This window comes from Rhipicephalus sanguineus, chromosome 1 (genome assembly GCF_013339695.2).
Source record: "Rhipicephalus sanguineus isolate Rsan-2018 chromosome 1, BIME_Rsan_1.4, whole genome shotgun sequence".
In the NCBI taxonomy this organism is placed as follows: domain Eukaryota; kingdom Metazoa; phylum Arthropoda; class Arachnida; order Ixodida; family Ixodidae; genus Rhipicephalus; species Rhipicephalus sanguineus.
The window spans coordinates 67,563,370-67,588,612 of record NC_051176.1 but is presented as its reverse complement, the minus strand read 5'-3'; the positions used below and the strand labels follow the sequence as shown (position 1 = coordinate 67,588,612).

General features: G+C 45.6%; 1 protein-coding gene across 1 annotated transcript in view; it reads right to left on the bottom strand.

Moving 5' to 3' along the window:
* Positions 1–25,243, bottom strand: part of LOC119392699 (solute carrier family 13 member 3) — a 61,214-nt gene that overhangs the window by 17,433 nt on the left and 18,538 nt on the right. The window contains exons 5-11 of the mRNA XM_037659703.2: positions 22,403–22,490; positions 18,246–18,434; positions 17,901–18,023; positions 15,588–15,665; positions 9,176–9,280; positions 3,187–3,367; positions 1,359–1,520 (exon numbers count right to left, since the gene is read on the bottom strand). Of these exons, the coding sequence (XP_037515631.1) occupies positions 1,359–1,520; positions 3,187–3,367; positions 9,176–9,280; positions 15,588–15,665; positions 17,901–18,023; positions 18,246–18,434; positions 22,403–22,490 (926 nt within the window). The remainder of the gene's footprint in view (positions 1–1,358; positions 1,521–3,186; positions 3,368–9,175; positions 9,281–15,587; positions 15,666–17,900; positions 18,024–18,245; positions 18,435–22,402; positions 22,491–25,243) is intronic.

Below are 25,243 nucleotides of genomic sequence, written 5' to 3'. Positions count from 1 at the left end.
TCTTTTCGATATTCATGTTTCGATCGTGCTGATCGAACCTGCAACATGCGAGTGAAGTACACACGGCTAGAGTCTCAGCATGGCTGTGACACAAGCGCTACTGAATGGCATGTTAAATGCTTGTGTTCCGTTGAAGATGTAACTCCGCGTTTTTGACTGCGCAAGTAATGACGACGGGGTATTATCACAGAACACTTTTATGTTTGCAAGCCATCATCACGCGCAGCAGCGATGGCGCTACTCGCTGGCGGCCTACTACTGCGGCAAATCCGTCAGGCAGGCTCGGTACGTACTACCTCGCAGTGCCATTCAGCTCATACGTCAATTCTAGTTCATACAGGTTTATGTAGCACGCACAGGATTTCGCAAAGCATCGTTATGCACGGTAACGGAGCTGAAATATAACCTTTCACTTCGCAGCAAATAATTAGGTGGCGAGTACTTAGCACTTTCCATGGTTTGGGAAAGTATTTTAGTCTCATATCCATTTCAGCACAGCTCATGACTTCATCCGGTGAAAGTGGCACGGTCCGTACGTCCGCACGTCCTATCTGTTCCTATGCTAACAAACGGGTTGACCCTCCTCCTGGCGCCATATTGAAAAGCACGGCGCGCCACCTATAGTTCGTGGGCATTGCGAATATATTCTAACGAGTCAAAATTTTATTATGACTGAGAAGTACGGTGTACTGAAATAAACTGTGACCATCTGGGGTTCTTTAACCTGCACCCAAGTCTCAGAACGTAAGCATTTTCTCTTTCCTTCGTCCCCCTCAAGGTGCACAACCGCGGCTGTGATGGAACTCGTGACCTCCAGCTCAAAAACACAGTGTGATAGCGACTGAGTTCCCGCGATGAATGCCACAGACTAGAGGAATCTAAATTTTTCAAGCCAGAAAAATTCTCACGGTTTTGGTCTTATCTTGTTCCATAAGCATGACCGTCATATATGTGTACGCTGCGTAGATTTACTTTCTTCGACATCCAGCTACATTTAGGTCATAATTGGCGTATGCGTATCAGCGTGACGAAGCGTTACGAAGGAGAAAATAGCCAGCGAAAAGAGCTAAACAAAAATGTGCATCCCAGAGTAATGAGAATGATTATTTTGGACATGACCGTCCTGAAATAGGGAAAAAAAATTATAACTATGTACAAGTTTCTGGATGAGATCATAGCAAATAAGACTACATCATCGAGATAATACGTGAACAAATACTGTGCAGTGAGGTACTTCTTACGTGGTCTATTCCTTTTTTTCTGTGTATGTATACTTATATTTCCTATGAAGTATGAGATATTTACATGATCGCAACCTCAAAGGGAGCCACAGTTAAACTCTCTAACTTTTTGCTCACCAACTCGTCAAAAACTGGCAGGAGAACGGTGCACGTTGCTGAGTTTGAGACTAGTTCAGACATGAAAGAAGAGACGATGCTCAGGCAGATCATGAGTGGAATCGGAGGCATGTGGCCCAAGGTGGAGAGCTTTTGGCCCATGAGTTCCGACAGCCCAGAAACCTGGTCATGTACAGAAAGTGATGAGACAAAAAAAGCCCTTTGTAAATACATCGCTTGTGAGAATGTCTTTGGTCAATTTGTCATCATTATAATCGCAATTCTCAAATTTAAAGCAGCGACACTACAAATACCACTAATAAACCTCCTTTATCTTATATCAAAGTTAGCGGAAGGAGGAAATTGTTAATAACATTACGTTAAACATATGTCCTCCCTCTGAAAAAATGCTGGATCCCATTACGTCTACATAATCCCACTCCTTGTCCCAAGACCCCAGGCAGGCTCAAGAAAGAAGTCTCGATGCACCACTGGAAGAAGTTTGACTCTTCAGAGCAGTGTATTGTATGAGTTGCAATGTTTGAAAATAAATGAACACATATACCGTACTTCAAGGTTTCGAGAGTCTTGTTTCCATCCTCTACCTGGTTCTCATCGCAGCACTCAAGAGGCGGATGCCGCATGTAACTGTAGCTGAGCCTCTTGACGGGAGGCAGAAAACAGCAACCTCTTCACATTTCCCGAACCACTGCTCATCATCATCGCCAGTCAACTTTATCCGGCCCAAAATGACTGCGCTTTATGACCCAAGTGCACCGGCATCAATATTGCGTACAAGTGAACATTTCAACGTTGCACCACACTTCAACTGTGCCTTGCAGCAAAAACTCAAATAATCGTTCATTTTCAGAGCCACATACCGGCAAGATTTTTTTTTTCATGTGCGGCATATAAGTTGTCGCCGCTGGCAGGATCGTGAACACTACAGGATCGTTATTTGAAATCCACCATCAACTATTTTCATTCGCGAAAGCCAGTCATGCTGGGACACGTCTTTTCGCAGTTGGGCTAAATGGGCATGATCAGCGAACGCTAACTGAGCATTTTGTTGTAATTTTTAAATATTTTATTTTCAATTTACCTATAAAATTGCTAGACAAGAGATGTCGTGCAATGGGAAAAGACAAATGAACGAACCTAGTAGAGCTATTGCAAGTACAATCAGCGAATTTTAGTTCTTTTTTTTTCCTTTTTAAGCCTGGATAACGTTGTCAGGGAAACACCTTGTATGCCATAATACTATGAAGCAATAAACATACATCCTGCAAAGCTTTCTTCAGCTCGACTGCGGTATGCAGGCAACACCTAAGCTCACCATTCATGTCACAAAAAAGACAAGCAAATGCGAACAGAACCCTTTCCTCGGCAACGCACATGCAACGATGCATAGAAAATAATGACTGAGCGAAATGTGAACCCTTGCAAGAAGTTTGCGGTGTATTCAATGAAGCCCTTGAAGTTATATTTGGGGATCTTACGTACAAAAATCCTTATTTTCTGATAAGGCAGGCTGTACTTGGGGACTCGCGATTAATTTTGACCAACCGAAATTATAGGAAAGCCCGGACGTTTAACCCGGTGCGCTTGCTCTCTGCTGTTTCGTCACAGTGTGTGTTTCTATATTGCAGCGCTGCCTTTGAAAAAACGAAGAATGGTGTTCTTCATTTTTTGTTACAGCGCTTTACACTAGATGTAGCTTTATCAGCGGAAATCTGTAAAAGTAGAACAATATAGTGCGGCGAGTAAAAACGGATCGCCATCAGCACATGATAAAGGCGTCAGCATGGCATTGTGCGTACGGCGTGCCAAGAAATTGCGTTTTCCTGACCCTCATGCCTTCGGCGATGGCGAACCCGCTGCCAATAAGTAGAATGACGCTCCACGGTAGTTTAGCTTGCACCATTTCCCAAGAGAGCAGAGAAGGACTCCTGGCGCCCTCCCACGGTTTGGAAGGGATCATGAACAGCAGGATCACCGGTATGGTGACGGCTGTGGCATCCTTCGGCTTTCTGCAATGCGAAACGAACGAAAAACACTAGTTAACCACGAACTAACTCAAGACACTTTAGCCCAAATGCCAAGGAACGACTTTCTTCTCATAGTCAACGTTTCAATCTGCCCCCGTCAAGAGTTCTGTTGCCACAGACCATTTCTATAATGTCTCTCTTCAATAAAACACTGCACACGGACACAGGGTGCTTACGTTCACTTATTCCAACCATCAAGAAATCAACGTGCTCGTTACCAGAATCCACCCAGCTTAGTATTGTTCACTGTCTCTGCAGCTCTAACTTAAGCAACAAATAAAACTACTTTTAATTTTTTAATTAATACAATTACTTTTAATTTTTTAACCCAACTTTTAATTTTTTTTTTCAACGCCGCATCTTCCCTGGGATGTTTTAGATACTATTGACAAATAAATAAATAAATGACCTCTCCTTGATTATAGCTGGGGTGCAATGCAGGATGGCCCGAGTTTGGCGAAACTCGGGATCTTTCCGAGCTCTGGCAACACCCCCTTTTGAACGAGCTAACAGTACGAGAAGGTGAAATCCATCCCCCAGCACGCGCTCCGTTCCATTGGTTACGATGGAACGCGGCGTCACGTCAAGGGCGGTCGAGAAGGTTGGGTGGTGTCTTCAAACTAGAGGCACCTTCTTTCATTTGTTTGTCGTTCCACTGAGTGCAGAAGTGCACCTATGTAAGAAAAGTGACAGAAAGTTCTACTAACTATATTTTTTATCTGTGCGCGGGCCATTTGAATCCATTTCCAAGCGTTTGATGTCTGCACTAAGTATCCTTTAGAATAATCAGCACCGTGGCCTCTGAGATTATTTCTGGCCGAGCGCCTTACAACACCGCGGCTAGAGCTAATCGCCGAGGCCACGTGTATAATCACCATTGTCGGCCTGCTCATTCTAGCGCGTTGCTCGGCCGGCGCGCGTCCTCTTCGTCCTCTTATTAATTGTCTGCTCGCTTCCCGAGCAGGTGCGTTCGGCTGATTAGCTAATTGGCTGGGCAGTATACCTAGCTAAATCAGGACATGCTATGACGAAGCTGATTAAGCCAAATCATGCTAAGGCCGAGCTAATTAAGCCAAATTATGCTAAGGCCGAGCTAATTGGGCCACGTCTTACTAAGACCATGCTAATGAAGCCGTGTAAAGCTAAGAAAAAGTAATCAAGATCATGGTAATTGACACGACGCTAATTAGGAGCGTGTAATTAAAACCAAGATAATCAATACCTTATCACAGATACCGTGTTAATTAGTATAGTGCTAATTAGCATTATGCTAAATACATCTGCACTATTCAGGACATTGCTAATTAAACCTTAGCAAATAATGTAGCAATCATAAAATTAACAATCAAGACAACACTATTCAGTATTGTGTTAGTTAAGACGGAACTAATTAGGGTCATGCTAATTAACACGGCGCTAATTAGGAGCGCGCTACTTCAAACCAAGCTAATGATGAACTTCCTCACCAAGTAAGCTGTAGTTAGGATCACTCTAATTACCATTATGTTAAGTAATTTCATGCTCAATAGGACCTTGGTAATGAAATCTGAGTAATTAACGTCGTCTTAATTAAAATATTACCAATTAGGACATAACTATTCAGTGCCATGTTAAGTAAGGCCCAGCGAATCAATAGAACCAATACTGAGACCGGAGTGACACGGTCATTACTCCGACGCAGACCAAACATACTGAGTAGACGAGCCACGTAATAAGCTGGAAGAAGCTAGATGACCACAAGCTCCTCCGATGGCCCCAGCCTTTCACAAGTAGTGCAAGCTGACCAAATCATTTTATATGCAAAGAAGCTGCTGAGTAGCGTCCACCGCATGAAACACTTGGCAGGCACACCGGCACCATGACAGTCACGAGTTGAACTGGGGCCTTTTCAGAATCAACGAGTTTGTGCCCGAGTTCGCACGTCAGTCAATTTGATTGACAGACGCCTGCGGCGAAGATTGGGCCCGCCCACTGCGTTTGCTCTTGCCGAATAGCAGTGCTTACGGCGCAATGCCAGCCAGCGGCGCGATTCATCTATCAGCTTAATCGCACAGACTATGCACACACGCACGAAGAACTAAAGGTTATATCATCACGTGGCTGCGATGTATCGCATTCAATTTCACCGCGCTCACGACGTACCCCTCACAGCCACGAAGCAAGCACCCCTGGTGAGATTTGGGGCGAGAAATGTTATTATTATTTACTTGTTTGTGGAGACATTGTTTCTACCGATTCCTTACTACAGAAAAATCTTCAGACGTGTAATGTAAGTATAGCAGTAACCTGTCCATTTATTTATCTGTAATATTCCAGAGAAGCGAAACGAGCTGCACCAGAGTGCTGCGTGTGCGCCCTTGTTGCCTTCGAGAGCGGAAATTTCCATGCCACAGGTGGAAAGAAAGAATTTTCCGAAAGAGGACAAACGCCCATGAACACGCCCCTGGGAGGCGCGATGATCAGTTGGCAAAAAGATAGCGCGACAATCACGCTGACGTCGCTGCACTGTCAAAGTTTTGACTGAGTAGCGGCGCTGACGCGTTCGCACGCGGCGTTCCTTTGAAAACAGCCGCAAATGCCGCACATGCGTTTGTGACGCCCCATGCTCGTTCTTGTAGCCGTTTTTATCAACGCTGCTATCACGTGCTCCGCACTGTCTTCCTGTCGTGACCGTCGTAAGGCGGGCTCGGAGCAAACTCGTGTGCCCGAGAAGCTCGGGCCATCCTGCATAGCACCCCTGCAGTGGTTGTAATATTTTCGTGCTGCAATGAGAGTGAGTAAAATTTGAGAAACGTAGCACGTGACTGGCCCTTGCTCGCAGTGGCATTAGTGCCTTCAAACCAGCTACTACTACCAAGTGACTGCTTCTGCACGTACAGCTTTTGAGGTTTTAGTTGTGATGAGTTCTCAAGTGATTTACATCGCCGTTTGGCCTTGCATCTGCTCTTGAAGAGACAGGAGTCGAAGTTATGAAACGCTTTGTTCTCAGCTCGCTATGGCTTCGGCCGGTGACATTAACTAAACAAACGTCCTAGAGCTAAAAATATGCCGTCGCACTCATGCCCGTGAATATGCTAAGACTGCAGCGGCCACACTTGTGGTTTCTAGACAGCCTTCCGTGCACCTAAATTCCAAGCTCATCGTTTTAGTCCATGCACCCTTTTTAATTCAGCATGACTCATTTTATGATTACGGGTCTTAATATGTTTGTGTATATCGAGTGAGAATATCTAGTTGGCGGGTTCGTGTACGTGAGTAAATTTCGTGGTATAATGTCCTCAAGTACAACCTTTAATTTAGGTTTCCATTGCAGCGGACACGCACACTGATGCAAAAGAGCTCACTTGATCGAACGAAGATTGAGTAGGAAGGCCAACTTCTTTTAATGATATCCCCAATATTACACCGATCATTTGCATTTATTTATACGGGCGAATAAAATTTGTCAAAAACAGCCGTTAGATAAAGAATTATTAAGAATCTAATGTGGTCAGGCAACTACAAAGGTGCCCACGTGTTAAATTTTTTGACATAGACGCTACTGTGTAGACAAAGGGCGTTCCTGTGTTTTTAATAAAATGTGAGCAGAGGGCCTGAAAATAGATATGCGTCTACAGTACGTTATTTTGAAAGTAAATTGTGCGAAAGCAAAAATAATAGAGCTCCAAAATTTAGCCACAACCCTATTCTAGACACCTTAACCACGAAGAGATAGTTCACGGTATCTTAAGGAACGAAGAACTCTATGCACCTAAAACGCTCTCCCACCATAGGCTTCCCAAGCAACGCTTAGCGGCGCTGCTGCTCTTTGACAGGCAGCGCCATCTCTGGCAGAAAAAGAGAAACTGGGGCGTGATCAGCGAGCGCTTTCCCTTCTCGCCACCGCGTTGCCGCTCGCTTCCGTGCACGTGCAGAGCTCTCGCGGTGCACTTGCGGCGTCTCACAATGTACCGCGTGCAGTGCGGCTTCAAAAGGATCTTCAAGCTTGACTGGCACTTCCGCAAAGCGAACTTGCTAAAATGAGGAAAGCTCGTCAATCACGTTAACGGCGAAGAGCAGACGATCGACTACAACCACGCCCGACTCAAAGCGAAATGCATTTCCTAAGTCGCGATTACACCGTGTAGGACGTATACCTCGAGGTAAGTCTCATTCTGTCACGTTTAAAGATGAATAATGGTCCACATGCACTCCGAAATGAAAGCCGTACACGCTATCGATGTTCTGCGGCGTGGACTACGAATCATATGATTGTTGTTTTGATATGGCATGCTTACAGTAGCAGCCGTGTACTTTCGTGAACAAACGTTTGCGGCGTGCGAAAAAAAGATTATACGGCCATGGCACTGCTTCCTGAGGAGGTTAGAGTCAAGTCCTCCGTGCCGCTGGAGAATCACCCGCCGATTAAGACGCGAGGCAGCTAGCTGAGCTTCAACCACTGTGAAGCAAGATGAACTGCTCGCCTCGTTTTTTCGGCTCTCGCGTCATGCTTGCAGTCTCTTTTTATGATACCGACTTGACAGGCGTATAAAACCTGTTGCGTGAACGCGGCTAGAAAATCGCACAAAGTCAGAAGGTGGTTAATTCAAGGTTGCAATTGCAAAGCATGTATGAAGTGCCAGTTATATTTAGCGGCTTAAATATATATCACCCCAATAAAGTGACAAAAACAAAGCAAACCTGCAGAACGATGTCAAAGCTTGCTGAAAATGCACAGACGTCCGTTCCGGCGTGATAAAGCAGCCTTCCCGACGCGTGAAATGCAGGCGCCGAACTTCTGACAATGTGCGGAGTTCAGTTGAATTCAACCAACCGCGCAACGCTAACGGTATAACGCGAATGTGAACGTTCAACAACGACGGGTAGGTCTCACGAGCACGGGGAATCAAAACATAAAGTTGCTTCACCTACAACCGTAACTGGACTTTAACAATACGAGAAGACATCGAGTAATCATTACTGTAGTCGCTGCGTGCATGCGACCCGTTACTTACCGATTCAGGTAGTCGGAACGAACGAAAGCGATGAACTCAGACAGCCAAAATAGAAGGCGAGACAGCGCTGTCAGCTATCCACGCTTGCCGCCTTTATTTCTCGTGCGACACGCCCGGGAACCGATACAGTTTAACACGTGAATCGTGTGCCTTGTCTGCACTGTTGTGGCTGGCCACTAAACCGCAATACTTCGGACCACGCTTGCGCTTCCGCGGGGTCGCTTCTGCCATCGTGGAAATGCGCAGCTTCGCACAGCAAGCCTCTCGGTTCAACGTGCCGAGCTGACGGCCCCACAGTTACCCGCACCGAGAGAAGAACGCGAGCGCACGTGCGCTACCGCTACCGTGAAAGGGGCTGAGTCGGGCCGCGCGACGGTTCAGTGTTGTCCGACAGAGCCGCAGCGCGGCTGGCGCGGCGCTGTCGTCGCGCCGCAAACTTGAGCTTGGGTTCCCTATACGTGTGTTGCGCAGCCTGATCATGGGCTTGAGCCTTCTATTTTGCTAAATGTGCGCCTTTTTCATGTGAGAGCGACAAAAAACATAAACAAGTTTTACAACATCGTTATGCAACATGCGAAGCACGGCTGTCTGACATCACTTAAATTGTTGCACGCCAACACATAAATGTCGCAGGGCAGCACTGAAACTATACTCGATTGTCCTCACTCGCGTGATAAGGCGCTGTAAATGGCGCCACAATTATTCAACAAGGAAGGCCAGGAGTGATACGAACGAGGATACACGAAGTATATCGGTGAATGCTCAAACGAGTGAGGGCTGGGACACCCATACTCACATGGTGCCAAAATAAGTGGCCCATCCCCTGGCGAACATAGGGTCCCGGAAGAGCCAGAGGAACACTAGAAGAATGCAAAGCAGCAGAACGGCCACCTCGTGGAACCTGCGAAGTGCGCGACCAAGTGAACAGTTACCACACGGAAGTTCTAAATGGAAACAATGGACTACAGATGTGCGGAATGTTTAATATCATCCCATCTTCACGCAAGCTTTCTTTATCAAGTGAAAACAGACAAACACGCTCGATTGTTGGCACTAAACGCCCAGTGCAATCACTGTCTTTTTTCTTTCTTTCTTCTGGAATGTCTACACTCACTGGAGATGCACCTGCATTGTTCACTGACCAACTTTCCTATACCGTAAGTAATGCATGCTTTATTTATGGCGCATTCCTGAAGTTATTAACAGGGACTCAAATGTAAGGGCACCTAAGTGTTTTGGCATGCATTGATTTACTACGCATACTCTATAAGGGACAACTTGTAACCAGTTGTGCAGCCACTAGTCTATACAAATTATGCAGGCACCACGGTCTTCTCACATGCACAGATTCAAGGTGTTCATTCTTTAATGGGCACTTTGTAATCACTAGTGGCTTTGATTCTTTTCAATTTCCTGTCAAAGTAATTGCGGCACACATTTTGATGCACCATACATCCTTCAATGCATATTTGACGGCATATTATCGTTACCTTTACGCTTTCCCTTAAACATACGATCTCAATTTTTTCACTACCAATTACAAAGCTTCCCGAATATGGCGCAGTCTAAAAGGAACAGTGACATCAACTTTCCGCATGTCGCGTTTTTTGCGTCCAAGTGTAGTTATCGACGCCCTAGTACTGATTCACCTCTGATAATGCCACGGGGGGATGAATAAATATCTTTAATATTGATTAGCATGACCAGTAACGAGCGTGGTTCCAAACGAGTGCAAAATCCGCCACTTTGCAGCACTGGCAGCGCTGCCGCGTGGCCACACAAAACGGTTACACCAGTTTCAGCTGTCATTTTGTCTGCTAGGCGCGAACGTGTAGTCATGTCGTCGTCACCACCGCCGTCGTCGCCGCCGTCATCAGTGTCTCCAAGTGATGAAGAAAATACTGAGGTATTGGAAATCGCTGCGATTCGCGACGTCGCGAATCATTCTCGCTTCGATCCTCTGCAAAGAAGCGATTCTGAAATCGACGCAGCTTCGAGCAGCGACAAGCAGGCACCTGGAGACGCCCGCCTGGGCCATGCTGGCTGGCAAGAGCGCAAAACAGGAAGAAACGTTTTGGACAGGACAGGTGCTCCTATCCTGTCCACAAAAGTAAGCAGTCCAGTGACTAACAACAACAAACGATTTATTAAAGGTCAAATACGTCTGCACTGCTCAGAACCCCATTCACGTCTGCCGATTCCATTACGCCAAGCTTGCCTTCTTTCACCCCCATCCCAACACACACACAAACGCTGTCGACGCTCTGCGAGTCTCGTCGCCAGCCAGGCGTCCGTGCTGGCGCGTTTGGCCTATGTCACCATCAAGCTCCAAAGAACATCACATTTTCTGGGTGTGTAAGGCCTGAGGGGGCGTTGGTAACGCCAACGTTCAATGAATAGCGGAGACGCGTGGAGAGACGCAACTTACATGCGCAGTCCTACCTGGAAGCTTCTATAAACCAACTTTGCAGCTGTCTGCGACAAAGACATTCCTTCTTGCGGTACCTGAAACGCCACTGGTGTAAGACGCGCACAACTGTTTCACGACATGCTGGCACGTAATGCAGTTGAGATCGTCGCTCCCAATTATCTCACGTTGACGAGCACACGACAAATCATTCGAAGAAACGCGACGAAGACGCGGGACTTGAGACAATCAACCCAGACAATCGAAGTGAAGCCACTACCAGGCGTAGCTGCTAGTCGGCACCACGATGACAACACTGAGATTGTTGACGTTATCGTTACTTGCGCATCGTCACTCAACGCCTGGGGCGTCGCCTGGGAGCTAGCTGAACACGTCATAATACTGTCGATGTCGCAGGTTGCTGAACGCGCCGTTGAGCTTCCGTACGCTGCTCGCCCTCGAAATAAAATAGCTGCTACGCAACGGACGCAATTCATACTTCGCTTAAAAACCTTTTGCATACCAAGCTATCGAGTGAAGGCCACATCTCGAGCTTGAAATTTTATGTTACTGCTCCTTTAACACTATGGACTATTTCCGAACAATGATGTCACAAGTATTAGACATGAAGTAAAGGGATTGTTGGAGAGGTAGTAAGACAATTAGAAAGAAGTCGCAGTTTCGCCGCAAGGGCGAAGCAATGAATGCGGTAGCAACAAAATGGAATGTTATGCAAAGTAACGCTAGCAGCTCACTTCTTTAGGACCGATCTGGTGTAAGGGAGTACGGCCGCTCCAGCGGGCGAAACCGTTCTCCTGCTGTATGTCGCCAAGGCGAGGTAAACAGTAAGAGCGCAGCACGCACAAAAGTGTGGGCAGTCCACTGATCTCTTCCAGATATATACGGCGCCCACAGCCGCGGGCGACCACGCCCTGTAAGTCAAAGTGCGAATTTCCACCCGGTGGCACGGGAGAAAACTGTTGCAAAGTGTATTTGTTGTTGCAAAGTGCATCCTTGCAGTTAGAGGTGCTTTTGTCAATGTCATTTTGGGTTGCATAATATATTATTTACCGAAAGTGCCCTTCCCCTGGAGTGACTCATCTATAAATAAACATGGGGCTCATCACACACCGACGTACGTACATCTGCAGTAGAAAAGCCTGAGGAACCATAGGCTACAAGGGTTGCTAACCTATACCTATAACTGCGCACAGTGGGGAAACAACTAAAAGAATCGATAACTTCCGGATTTCTTATACAGTTGAAACCCGCAATAACGAAATCGGCGGGGAAAGCACAGAATTTCGCTCTTGCGAGAATTTCGTTGGCGCGAGAATGCGGCAGAAAAGACATGGAATTTACAAAAAACATATTTTATTTCCAAAAGTTTGTAAGTTTGTCTTTTGCGGACCTTACCATGTAGCAATTTCATGCCTCTCGATCGGGAATCTCGTTTGCAACGGCACAAAGTTCGCCCCATGCACTGGTCAGTGACGGCGGCACTGCGCTGTCACCAGTACCGTCATCAAGTGCGCCTACAAGCGAACCTTCTTCCGGCTCCGCTAGATCAGCGGGGATCAGCGCAGAATCGTGGACAGCGAGCTGCACGCAACGCCGAATTCTTCGGCGATGTCCATTTTTTTCCTGCCTTTTCCACCTCACTGATGATTGCAGCCTTATCTTCCAACGTGATGAACTTCCGCGTTTTCGTTGGAGGCGGCATCTTCGCAGGCAGCGCAATTGGACGAAGCAATCGCAACACACAGTTCACGTTGCACCAAGCGACTAAGCAAACGCTCCTCAAATGGCTCCACAAATAGCTCCACACATGCGACCATGTGCGCGCAAAGCCGACAAAGCCAAGCACAGAGCCAAGCCAACGCACGAAACTCCATGAGGAATGTGGATTTGGCTACCTAGTCCGCGATAACGAGCAGGTGTTTCGGCAAGCCATCATCATCATCATTGTTGCCAGCTTTGTTTTTTTGTAAACAACGATGATGGCTGCTTCTCAAGTGCGCTGTAGCGATAGTTTTGAACAATTTAAGTGTAGCATGAATGCATTTCAGCAGTTTTCGAATGTAGTTAACGTTGCGAGAGTAGATTATTTGCCCACTCCTGTTACAAACATTTCGTTAACGAGGGACTGCGGTATGAATATCTTTCGTAGTCACGAGTTACGAAATGAATTGACTCCTATGGGCGTTCGCCGGTGCTCCGAAAATATTTCGTTGCGGCGAGAATTTCGTTCCCTCGGGATTTCGTTATAGCGGGTTTCGACTGTACTCACTCAATACATAACTTAATGAATCCAACCGAGAATTAAGCCGTGGAAAGCAGAGAGGATATTATTTGTTATGTATTCTTAAGCGTAGCTTGTCAATTTTCACATAAGTGCAAGGCAATGAAAGTGGACTAAGACACGCCCTTGCGTCGATGAGGCCGGAACCCACGTCCTTAGAGTTACGCGTGCGACACTCTACCAATTGAGCTAAGACAGAGCGCCTTCCTCCGTCCCAAGGGCGTAGCCAGAAATTTTTTTCGGGAGGGGGGGGGGGCACCTCCTTGATCTGAAGTGGGGGTCGGGCAGGCAGTTGTGATCGAGTGTCATTTTGAGCTCTGTATACCATGGCAAAAAAAAATTTCGGGGAGGGCGGGCACGAGCCCAGTGTGCCCCCCCCCCCCCCCCCGTGGCTACGCCACTGCCCCGTCCACTTCGTTGGGTATTTCTGTGCGTGTAACCCCTGGGAGTGTTTGCCAGCGCCACTCGTAACCAAGGCGGCGAGTGTGGAACACTCGCCAATTCGGTTAGGCGTAACTAGAACTATTCCTCCTTTCGTGATTACAGTACAGGTATTGGGCATCATTATTATCGCTTTTCTAGCTTATATATTGCCAGCTGTGGTGGTGGGTGCAATACAAGGGCAATGGCACGGGCGAGAAAAAAAAAAGAAAAGTGCGTGCGCTATCCCCCTTGAGGGCAAGCCCCAATTCCGACGCGTTTGGCAAGTGCGTGCTGCTATACGACCCATAAAACCTCTCCTGGACCTCTGAAGAGACATCACAGAATTCTAGAAAAGTATTAGAATGTCCGCCTGAGAAAAAAGATGCTCCTTTCTACACCTTGGCCGAGAAATCGCGCTGCGCAGCACGTAAGCACATGTGAAATCACATAATTCGCGCTCGCGTCATTTCACACTCCATCTTTTGCAGTTACTCGACTTTTCAACGCAACTGAACATGTTACCTCCTCTTTACCGAGGTGAATAATAATAATAATAATAATAATAATAATAATAATAATATAATAATAATAATAATAATAATAATAATAATAATAATAATAATAATGCCTTTTATTTCTTCAAATAAAGCAGTACATGTAGCTAGGCCTGCCAAAGCCAATTGGTGGCTTGAGTGGCAGAGCCTGGCAGACAGCGAAACAAACCGACCGCGTTACAAGGTTGTAGTACATGGCACAAGAGCGATGATAGGTCAAAAAACAACGAGCACATTAGAAGCAACAGGGCATACAAGCGATAGTTATTAGCAATATATAACAATTACAGAAATTGAGAGTGAAACAAAAAACAGAAATACAGCGAAAGTTTCTTAAGCAAAGTACCACACTAGATGATTGTTCAGTAGCATGCTTGCAAATAAGTACAGTACTTACGGATTCAAACGAGACATCGAATTTTTTAGTATAACGACTGTTATTCGCCATTGCTCGAGATAACCACGTCATGTCGCAATCAATCTGGTCTCTACAGATATATTGTTGGCTCCGATCTACGCGCTCGAGTAAAAATACGCCGATATGACCCGAACTGAAGACAGTGGAGACGAAAGTATGTGCGTTACTTAGCCCTAAATTGTCCTGTTTCAATCCGTGAGTACTGTACATATGAAATAACACCAGACATGACATGCATTACAATTATCGACAGATACGCCGTAGCAGTTTCTTTAATTTGTATTTTGCTTTTATGCGAAAAATGCTGGGGGGTAGCACATTGAAATAAGTTGGAACATAATGGGCTCGTATTCAAGTTCCATACCTTGTTGAACACCGCGGTCTCCAGTAACGGACTTTGGGCCTTAAAAAACGGGAAGTGACATATGGAACCAGGAATTCTTTGCACCAGAAGTGTTTTAAGACAACCGTTTGAATTAAGAGGTCATTGAAGTTCGGCATTAACAGTACTTTGAAAATGTCTCTCTCCGAGACATTTTCAGACATAAAGGCACTTTTTAGCTTATTCCGCGGCATTTCATTTGAAAATACATATTAAATTCTTGATAGGAAATAGACAACTTCGCTTAAAGCAATGCCCGTGATTACGAGTCAAAGTGGGAAGCACATTCTATGTTGTCGTCCGCCCCTCGAAAATAATAGGCAACCCAGTCCCTTCACGAATCAGATATATTCATTAATTTTATGGCTCAACAAGATTTTGTCACAAGAATGACTGAGCAAACTATTGCGCAGCAGGGGTGCAAAATCCCAAGAAAGCCCTATTGCTACTGCGGAAGGCTGCATGCTATGACTACACGTATTCCTGCAAATCAACTATTGGTATGACGATGCATGCAAGTTCAGAGTCCGTAATCTTTCGTCATTTTCGGGTGAAATTGTGCTAAAGGAGAGGAAAAGGCGAATTCGTGTCGGTGAATACATCGCTGGAGATTGCATCGTGTCTCTGTTGCATTATTGTTTTGAGTGACTTACTTTTACACCAAACGTACACATTTTTTATGTGCAGCTTAGGCTCGTCTTTCTTTTTTTTGTTCAACTTACTTCACTGGGCCCAGTGCAGCGTAGCTCCGACGAATGGCGGTCATGGTGTGGCTACGGCTTTCTTGTCCAAGGTCTGGGCTGAAACCGGACAGCCGGGTGTAAAAATGCATGCAGAAAGTGAGCGCTGATCACGCTATCACACATTGTGACATTTTACAACCACGAAGCGAAAAAAGAAACGACAGATCCCCCGCATTGTGGGAAGCAGCATCTCATGCGAAGCAGTCAGCGAGAAACTGCTTATGCCGCGCTTTGAGCCAAGCTATCGACGACTTTGTGTAATATGAGTAGTCGTGTGCCTATCGTGGGCTTACTGAACACGTTAACTACACTGACGTATAAACGGCAGCTCATTGTCTGGCGTAAAGCCGGCACTCACCTTAGAGCACCAACGTCACTTTTATCGAAGCGAAGTGTAAGAAGCGTTCGTTGACACATTCGTTTGGGGACGTGTGGCGCTGAACTACAGTTTGTTGGGTAATAGAATTAGATATGTAAGTGTTTGTGGGCTGTATGCATTAAGATCACCAACTATAACAAACGGTGTGTAATTTTTCTTATTTAATACATGCAAAGTGCCATATAAAGTTTTCAATATCTATTTGCCGTGTCCTGGGTTGACATAGACTGCGAATCACTTGCGGCGCATATATCCGCGTACCATGGGCCGTGGTATTCGGGTATGCTCTACACATGACTATGCAAAAGGGTTTCATAACTTACGCGACACGCATGTTATGTTGTTCATGTCATGAACTGTCAGTGATGTTCGTCATACACTCATACCCTCATATGCCAATTTTAAAACAGCGATAACGGAACATATCTTTCAGCTCGTGCGAATATGTTACTATGCTCGAGCACCGAAAACACTGAAGAATTAGAGTAACCGCGAACGCAGTACCACATTACAACGCAAATATTCGTCGTGTGTGTGCACCAAGATAAACAATACCCCACAGCACTTGCACTCATGCATCTACTCGCGAGTTAACAGCAAACAAGACGATGCGGCATGAAGAATGGATACACTATCTTGGCGTCAAGGCCTTGTATACGTCGAAGAGGGCAGCGCATTTCTTCACGTTCTAAACAGCAATGTTGCTCAGCGCCCTAATATGAACGGCCTTGCCTTCCCGCAAAAACACTGCGCTCTCATGACGGAAGTGTCTTTGAATTTTTGTCTATTAGTGTTGGCGATTCGCTGAGCGACTGGAGTTGTTAGCTGGGAAGTTTAGCAAGTGCTAAGTGGCACTAGTCTGTCGACGCGGATTAGTACCTAAATGCTGAGTAGATCTCGCAAGCAGCGCCCCCGACCGCCTGTTCTGTTGCGACAAAAATCAGAGCAACTAATGCTCCCTACATAGACCGGCTTCGCGTTTGCCAGCGCGAAGCTGGTCTGATGGGGGCATGTAGTCAATGTGGGCATGAGCGTTCTCTGGTGGTTGATATACTTATAGGAGCGGCAACAAGTATCTTCATTGCACCCCTCAGATCCTGGTCTGGAGTTGTTCAGGTTGAGCCCCTAGGGCAACTTCTTGCGAGCCGTAGTTCGCCGAGTGGTCAACTTCGTCTTGTCACCTCAAGTCAAAACAAATGATGAACGCCTCCATCAGCTGCCGGCCCGCTCACATTGACTTTACTCACAAACGGTTTCTTTTTGCCCTAGTACCCCTGACTTTTCTGCGCATGCGCCGCTTCGGATTCTTCGCGCTGTGCGCATCCCGTAACTTCCGACTCACACGTGGCTTCACTATCGAGTACGTGAAAGAAAACGAACCACTTCTTTATATGGCCTGCATATACGTACTGTGCGCGAACGGTCGTAATTGCCAGATTGCACAGACTATCTAATTGGTGTTGCATGCCATCACCCACTATCTATTACAGCAAGGGGCGCAGGCAGAAATTTTTTTCGTGGGGGGGGGAGGGGTTCAGACATACCTAATGTATGTTCGTGCGTGCGTTTGTATGTGTGCGTGTATATATACGCTAGCAAAATTGGAAATTTTTGAGGAGGATTTGAACCCCCCCCCCCCCCCCAAAAAAAAAAACGGGCTCTAGAAATGCCGCTCTTCCAGTTTTCGCTGTGACTGTGCTGTGCTTGGCGTTTTTTCTTCTTTTTTTTCAGCTTACTGAAAGAAAAATCAGCCAGGCCTTTAATCAATGCCCACAAATTGTACAGCTCGAAACACATCCACACTTCATAAAGTGCACTCTCTTAGAGCATTGCCTATTTTTAACTATTTGGTGTCGTGTTTACTCCACTGGGGTACGCTATATTCGTGTACTTCTTAAAGATAAAACACTTGCCTCTTGCATCGGAAGAACGCAGGCACCACGGCGACGAAAATTAGGCCAGTTCCGATAAGCGCTGTTGGCAGTGCAAAAAACATCCACAGTGCATAGTCAACAGGTGCCCGATCTCCGTACAAGCTGAAACAAAAGAGGGCGTCCGGAGTCATTCGTCACCTACATTCGCGTGCTTCCAAGTCTCGTTATTGTTCAAGGCCTCGCTACAACGCTTCGCTACAGTACACTGATACTATTCCCAACGGCCAAAGGTTTCTTTTCTTGCGCGTTACCGCCTTACGCACGTCATTATATATGTCGCAGCTATACTTCTGATTTTGCAAATTCGCTGTGAATCATACTCACTCCTCGATCACAAACTTGAAGACAATATTTGATGCGCCGCTCGTGATGGTTGATATTGTACCCGTGTTGGCACCATACAAAACGCTGAGGTAGAGGATCGCACGTATTCGGTGCTCGGTTGTCTTGTCCAGGAAAGAATTCCGGTTGCGCATCTTCATAGGAACAACTACGTCGGAGTCGTCATTATTCCTGTTGAAGAGCAGAGGAAAGAACCACGTGAGTTGATTCTTTCCTTCCTTCATGCTTTATTTAGTTCCTTGGTTCATTTATTTGTTTGTTCATTAGTTTGTTGATCTGCTAAGTCATCACAGTACAAAAAACATCGTGAAATGGGAGCAAGAAGCAAAGCCGTTCTCTACCGTTTGGACATTCTCTCTCTTTGTCAATGACGACAACAATAACCGCAATAAAACAGATAACGTTGCAAACAGAGATCATAACTGAACGATGAAAGCTAAGAATATATTGAACGGATGTTGAAGCTTCCACGGAAAATATGCAATCGGTATAAGGAGCTTAAAGCGTAGGGGCAGCCGGTACAAAAGGCAAATAAACAATCAATATTTTATGGAGTAATCATATTTTATTGCGATAGCACATATGTGGACACTCCATGTGGGCACCTTTGCCGTCACCGTCGGCGCCGCCGTCAAGTTCCCTATAAAGTCCAAATACATAACATCTCCCTGCGCGTCGTATGTTCTATGTGCGAGTGAAAGCACGCGACGATCGCTACTCAAGCAGACATTAAACGAACCGGCCGTCTCCGTCGAGTTAAAGGCGCACGGAGGGGTGTCGGAGGGCGGCTGCGTGAACCCGACAGGAAGTGCGTACTTGGACCAGCCGGGACTGGTCGCCCATGGTCACCCGCGCCTTATCTTCACAGGTGATCAGCCGACGGCTCATACGATTGCATGTGTTGTGTTCTCTTCGCAAAACTTGCGCTGAAGCCATAGACTGCATGAAGGTGATTTGAGAGTTGCGAAGCTTGGCTACTTTTTTTAGGCCATTGGTGGCAGAAAAAACTCGATCCCCGCCGCGGCGGTCGCATTTCGGTGGAGGCCACATGGTAGAGGCCCGTGTAATGTGCGATGTCAGGGCACGTTAAAGAACACCAGATGGTCGAAATTTCCGGAGCCCTCCACTACGGCTTCCCTCATTATCATATAGTGGTTATGGGACATAAACCCCCAGATAAATGGCAGAGAGAACCTCTCTGCCACTTAACTACTTTTTGGCTACTCTCTTCTCTTTATTTCAGCCAAATTATCAATACCTTGTGACGTCGCAGCCTTGGCGTTCGAGCGTACGGTGTCAAGACTTGGAGGACGCTTGAGCTCCGCTGTCAAGAGTGGATTGCGATAGCGTAATCGGGCCCCGTTCGCGTCGCCTTCTCATTCGCTTGCATCACTTCCCTTCACGGTGGGCATCTCAACCGTGCGCGAGGAAAGGAGCACCTGAGCGTATATCTTTGGCCGTTTTAAGCTCTCCTAGATTGCCTACAGCAAGGACAGTTTCGAAGTGCCCACTATGCCATCATTCATAAATTTGCGAATTAGGGAGCAAAGTACCCACTACGCGTCTTTAAGGCAATACGGGCACCTGCGCAGCTGCACACTTTGTTAATGATGTGCATGATGATGGTAATTAAGTATGCGATGGCACATTGCAATGGTTGGTGGGTGGTTAAACCACCCACTCGTTGCGCTATTCACATGGTGTGACACCTGGTGCGAATCTGCGCTTGTACCATTCAATATTACATGTGTTAAGGGCACAGGGCAAGCTCTATCCGTCCCATGCATTTTTGACCATGTTGACGAATAGTTTTCTCAGTAACTAAAAGGGGCGTCTACATAATACATATATGACTTTTTCCCAAATTTTGCGCTTTTTGAACTACACCAGGTTCATTTAAATTTGACTAATATTACTATTTTGGTTAATTTTTTACCACTAGAACCTAAATTTCGAGTTAATTTGCATTTTTCAAAAATTGTAACACAAAAACTTCGAAGTGCATAATTTCAATTGTGGTAGAATATTTGTATCCACTTATGCATAATACAAAGAAAAATAATGATTTGGTTATCTTAGAATACATAGGAAATAATGGCACCTAAGTAATAATAAACATGGGTCTGAGATAATCGAGTTTAAAGTAAGAAAACAGCTGAAAAACGAACATCTTTTGCCACAAACACAGTTCAACTATTTTATTTAGTAGCTACGAGCCTGGTAGCTCGTAGCTACCAAGCATTGCCAAAATCATTCCTTCACTTTTGAGACTGTCGTGTTGCTTTCCTTCCTTCTTTTGTGATCTGTCGTGCAACTCTATCCGCAATGTATTGTCGATTGGGGTCAACTTCTTTCAGCAAGTTGACGGCGTTTTGGCCAGGATTCAAACCTAATGATTTCAGAATTTTGGCACGTACGATACTGTCATGATTAAACGAAAGAACAGCATCCAATGTCGCAGTCTTTATGACTTTAAAGGCGAACACTTCCACCGTACAGTTTTCACGCGCAATTACTAACTATCACGAATCGCTGCCATGTTGCTGTTTTAGGTTCTCGTTACAGGGCGGGATTTATTTCAGGGTATGTTTTAAAACAGCATAATTCACTATACATCGCCTCAAGGGTGAACTGTACTATCAAGGTAGCGGACTGTGGAGAATAGTTGTGCCCAGCCAAAAGTACTATTATTATTCGCAGTGATGCTAACTACCAGAACTTTATTCAATAAAACATTCACATCGCTTTTTTTTTCATTATTGCAACAGATATCCGTGGTGGAAAACGGCATATCTACGGTATTTTTCAGTCCATTCAACGTGATTAAACACAGGAGGCAAAAGGGGTAAACCTACAAGTAAAGGCAAAACCAAGAAAGCATAAAAACGAGCAACTACTAAAACGAACAGCTACAAACAGGGGTTGTCGCTGGAGCCAAGGTTTCGACAAGTGGACTTGTCTTCTTCAAGGCACCAACTGTCTTCCCCAGCAGAGTGTATGTGTGCCCTCTCCTCACACTCCCCTAACCACAAAAGTGAAAGACGAGAAGAGAGCATGTGCGTCCAGGGGCGTAGCCAGAAATTTTTTTCGGGGGGGGGGGGGGGGGGGGTTCAACCATACTTTATGTATGTTCGTGCGTGCGTTTGTATGTGTGCGTGCTATATACGCAAGCAAAACTGAAAAATTCCGGGGGGGGGGGGGGGTTGAACCCCCAACCCCCCCCCCCCCCCCCTTGGCTACGCCCCTGTGTGCGTCCGTCATATAAAACGTAGTTTTTCCTGCACCAGTTCAAACGTTATGTACGTCCTCAAATGTTCACCTTGTCACAAGCCGTACATTGGCGAAACAGAACAACCAATTAGATTAAACGGGCATTGCGTGGACACGGCGAAGAAATTACCGAAAGCAGTGGCGCAGCATTTTAATGTGGCAGGTGACAACTTCAAAGAGCTCGGACATTATATAATTCAGTCAAAGTACCGGTCCCCCGAGACACAAAAAATATAGAGAGTCGTATCTCATAAGTTTAGTACACAGCAGCCAATAGGTATAAACTTTTCAGAGAGAGCTCCTAAATCTGTCCAATACAGTATGTACAGAACGACAACCAGTGACGCTTAAGCCCTTGACCAGGGCATTTTTAACCGTACAGACGATAAAATTCTCATATTCAGCTGCTGCTCACTTGTGATGCATTTTTGTTCTTTCTTCTGATTCAACGGAATGGCCCCCTTCTACCTATTGGACGCGAACAAAATCTCTAACGGGACATCTAACTGCACTCCTAATTGTTTTTTTATGGATGTATTATCCCTTACTCATCCCAATTGACACGCCAGCCTCTCAATATCCCTCTCCGGTCTTTTCCTCCCCTTCCCATTTTTCACACTTGTTTTCTTCTCATCCTCCACTTTTGGTACGCAGAGCGTCCACATATAAGCCGCGAAGGAAGGCAGTCGCTGCCTTGACGAAAACAGGCTCACTTGTCGAAACGTTCGCTTCAGCGACACACCCTGTTCAGGGATTTTTCATCACTAAATACAGCAATGTTGATTCCCTTGGGCGGTGTTACTCCGCTGACGGAGTATTGATTGTTTACATTAAAACAATATTTATTATATTGATTGATGCTGACGCACCCATCCTGGTGTTGGAGGAGCTTGGCGTTACCGTTGCTGGCAGCAGCAGCAGCAGCAGCAGCTTTGGCCGCAACGCGTTCTCTCAGTTCTTCACTCAGACCACGGTGGAGCGGCAGGGTGAGGGAAGGGGGGGGCACAAACAAGCAGAGCAGCATTAAATGCTTCACACTTATCATGAAACAACCCCCACAACACCTAAAGTAACCATTTAAATTACTGGACCTAGGCCAACTGTCTGAGGAGCAAATTTTCAAATTACATGTAGCCAGCACAGCCACGTTGCGTTTAAACATTCTAAAGAAATAGTTCCTTGTGCGGCGAAAACTGTGCGCAGCAAGATATTTGAACGTACTGGGTGTTTCGGGAACGTGTTCGAAATTCCTCAGAAATAAAATGGCGTGATAAGCAAATGGTGCAAAGAAATAAAGCAGAGAAATTTCTTCGAGACACCCTTACCACAGCAGCATGCATTCCGAAATGTACTGAGGTAAGTAATCCAAAAAATAACAACAAATAAATGAATTTTCATAATGATTTAATAATGAAATAGCTTTTTATCCTCTGCGCCCGCAATTTCTCCTAATGTAAGACTTCAATTAAGTTTGTCCTCCATGCGCTGCTCACAACGGTTTCCAAACACTCAGAGAACAGGAAAAGCTCATTCCTTCAGACCAGTTTCATTCGGCCAATTCAGACTGATCTACGCCCTTAGCAGATGAATTGCCTGACTACGTCTCACTGTCAGGCGAGCATTAAGCGATCGAAATTGCGGCTGCATTATTATTATTATTATTATTATTATTATTATTATTATTATTATTATTATTATTATTATTATTATTATTATTATTATTATTATTATTATTATTATTATTATTACCACTACTGCTGACATTAAGAAACATGTTGCTTCATTGGATCTGTCTCCCATCTCCTGCCGGCGACTTCAAACAAAGTTCCAGTCATATTCTTCATTCTATATTGAAGTTGACGAGGAAACACTACAACGCCTGAATGACCCTTCGATGTGGCCCCTCGGATGCCTCTTCAAGCCATTTCGTGGGGAGCTGCGCGATGACATGCTTCATCCCTCTGAGATAGTGACTGGAATCCAAAGTGCCGTGTGACGTAGACATATTCTACCAAAATGCTCGGGGTCTGCGTACCAAGACACTCGAGTTTTTCTCTAATGTTCTTTCGTCTGCTTTTCCTATTATTGCTATCTCTGAAACCTGGCTCGGCACTGAAATTCCCTCATCGGACTTTTTTCCCCCGACCTACACCACCTTCCGCCGTGACCGAGATTTCAGTGAAACCAAACAGAAAGGCGGTGGCGTGCTGATTGCCATTGACAATTCACTGAAATCCGTTAGACGGAAAGACCTAGAAACTATCGAAGAATCGATCTGGCTAGAAATCAACCTTGAGCGCCGTGAAAAATTGTTGATTGGATGCTTCTATTTACCGCCCAGCATTTCCCCTGCCTCGTTTCACGATGTCATGTCTTCTATTGAACTTGTGATATCTTCTCATAGTGGGCACAGAATTATTGTTCTTGGGGATTTCAATGCACCTGGAATTGACTGGAGCACGCTTAAGTTTTCTCATTACAATCATTTCACAGAGACAAAGTGCAGCCTGCTCTTGGACTTTCTGGCGTTTAATTCCCTAGTGCAACATAATTCAGTCGTCAATTCCAGTGGCAACGTCTTAGACCTGTGTGTGTCAAACGATCAACCCCTTGAAGTTTCCCGCTCCAACATCTCTCTTGTACGTCCGGACAAATTCCACCCACCACTTAACGTAACATTATCTGCATCAGCCGAAACAACGAGCTACAGCAGTTACGTAAACAAATCTCCAAGATTTGCGTTCAAGCGAGGTGATTACACGGGCCTCTATCATCACTTGTCCACCGTGGACTGGTCACAGGTTACTGACAAACCGAATGTTGATGACCAGGTTGATCAGTTTGCGGAGCTTGTACTGAGCAGCATGCGTAATTTTATTCCCCAATACACACATAAACAACGTAAATATCCCCACTGGTTCTCATCTGAACTTATCAGTGCACTGAAGCATAAAGATCGCGCACACAGGAAATCTAAATGTTCTCCATCGAGCGAGTGGAAGGAAGAGTTCAGCTTTTTTCGAACTCTCGCTAAACGCCTATATAAACGGGATCATAGTTCGTATATTGAATTCTTAGAAAAAAGCGCTTCTGACAGGCCAGCTGAGTTTTGGAAGTATGTACGTAAACGGTCCAGCAAAAGCGGAGAGTCTTTCAGACTACTAGACTCAAATGGGGTAGAAGTGCATGCCGTCGCTGACTGTTTTGCCGCACATTTCTCATCCGTTTATAAGGCCTCAGACTCTAGCACTGATATCAGACAGCCTAAGGCAGTTCGCTCACCCAGTGCTTTGTCGCTGGATGAAAATCTTATCTGCGAATGCATTAAGTGCTTAAAACCATCCTTATCATGTGGCCCAGATGGCATCCCCTCCGCCATACTAAAAGCTTATAGTAGTATATTTGTCCCAGTACTGACTACGATATTTAATAACTGCCTGAACACTTCCACATTTCCTAGCGTGTGGAAAACTGCTCGTGTTTTCCCAGTATTTAAGTCGGGCTCTAAAACAGATGTTTCTAATTATCGCCCGATTTCTCTACTATGTGCCACATCAAAGATCTTCGAGCTGGCTCTTCACAAAATATTGTCTTTTAGTGTTAAAAGCTCATTGATTCCTAATCAACATGGTTTTCTCGCTGGCCGCTCAACTACCACAAATCTTGCTAGTTTCATGACGCAGATCTCCACACCTATTTCTCAGAGAGGA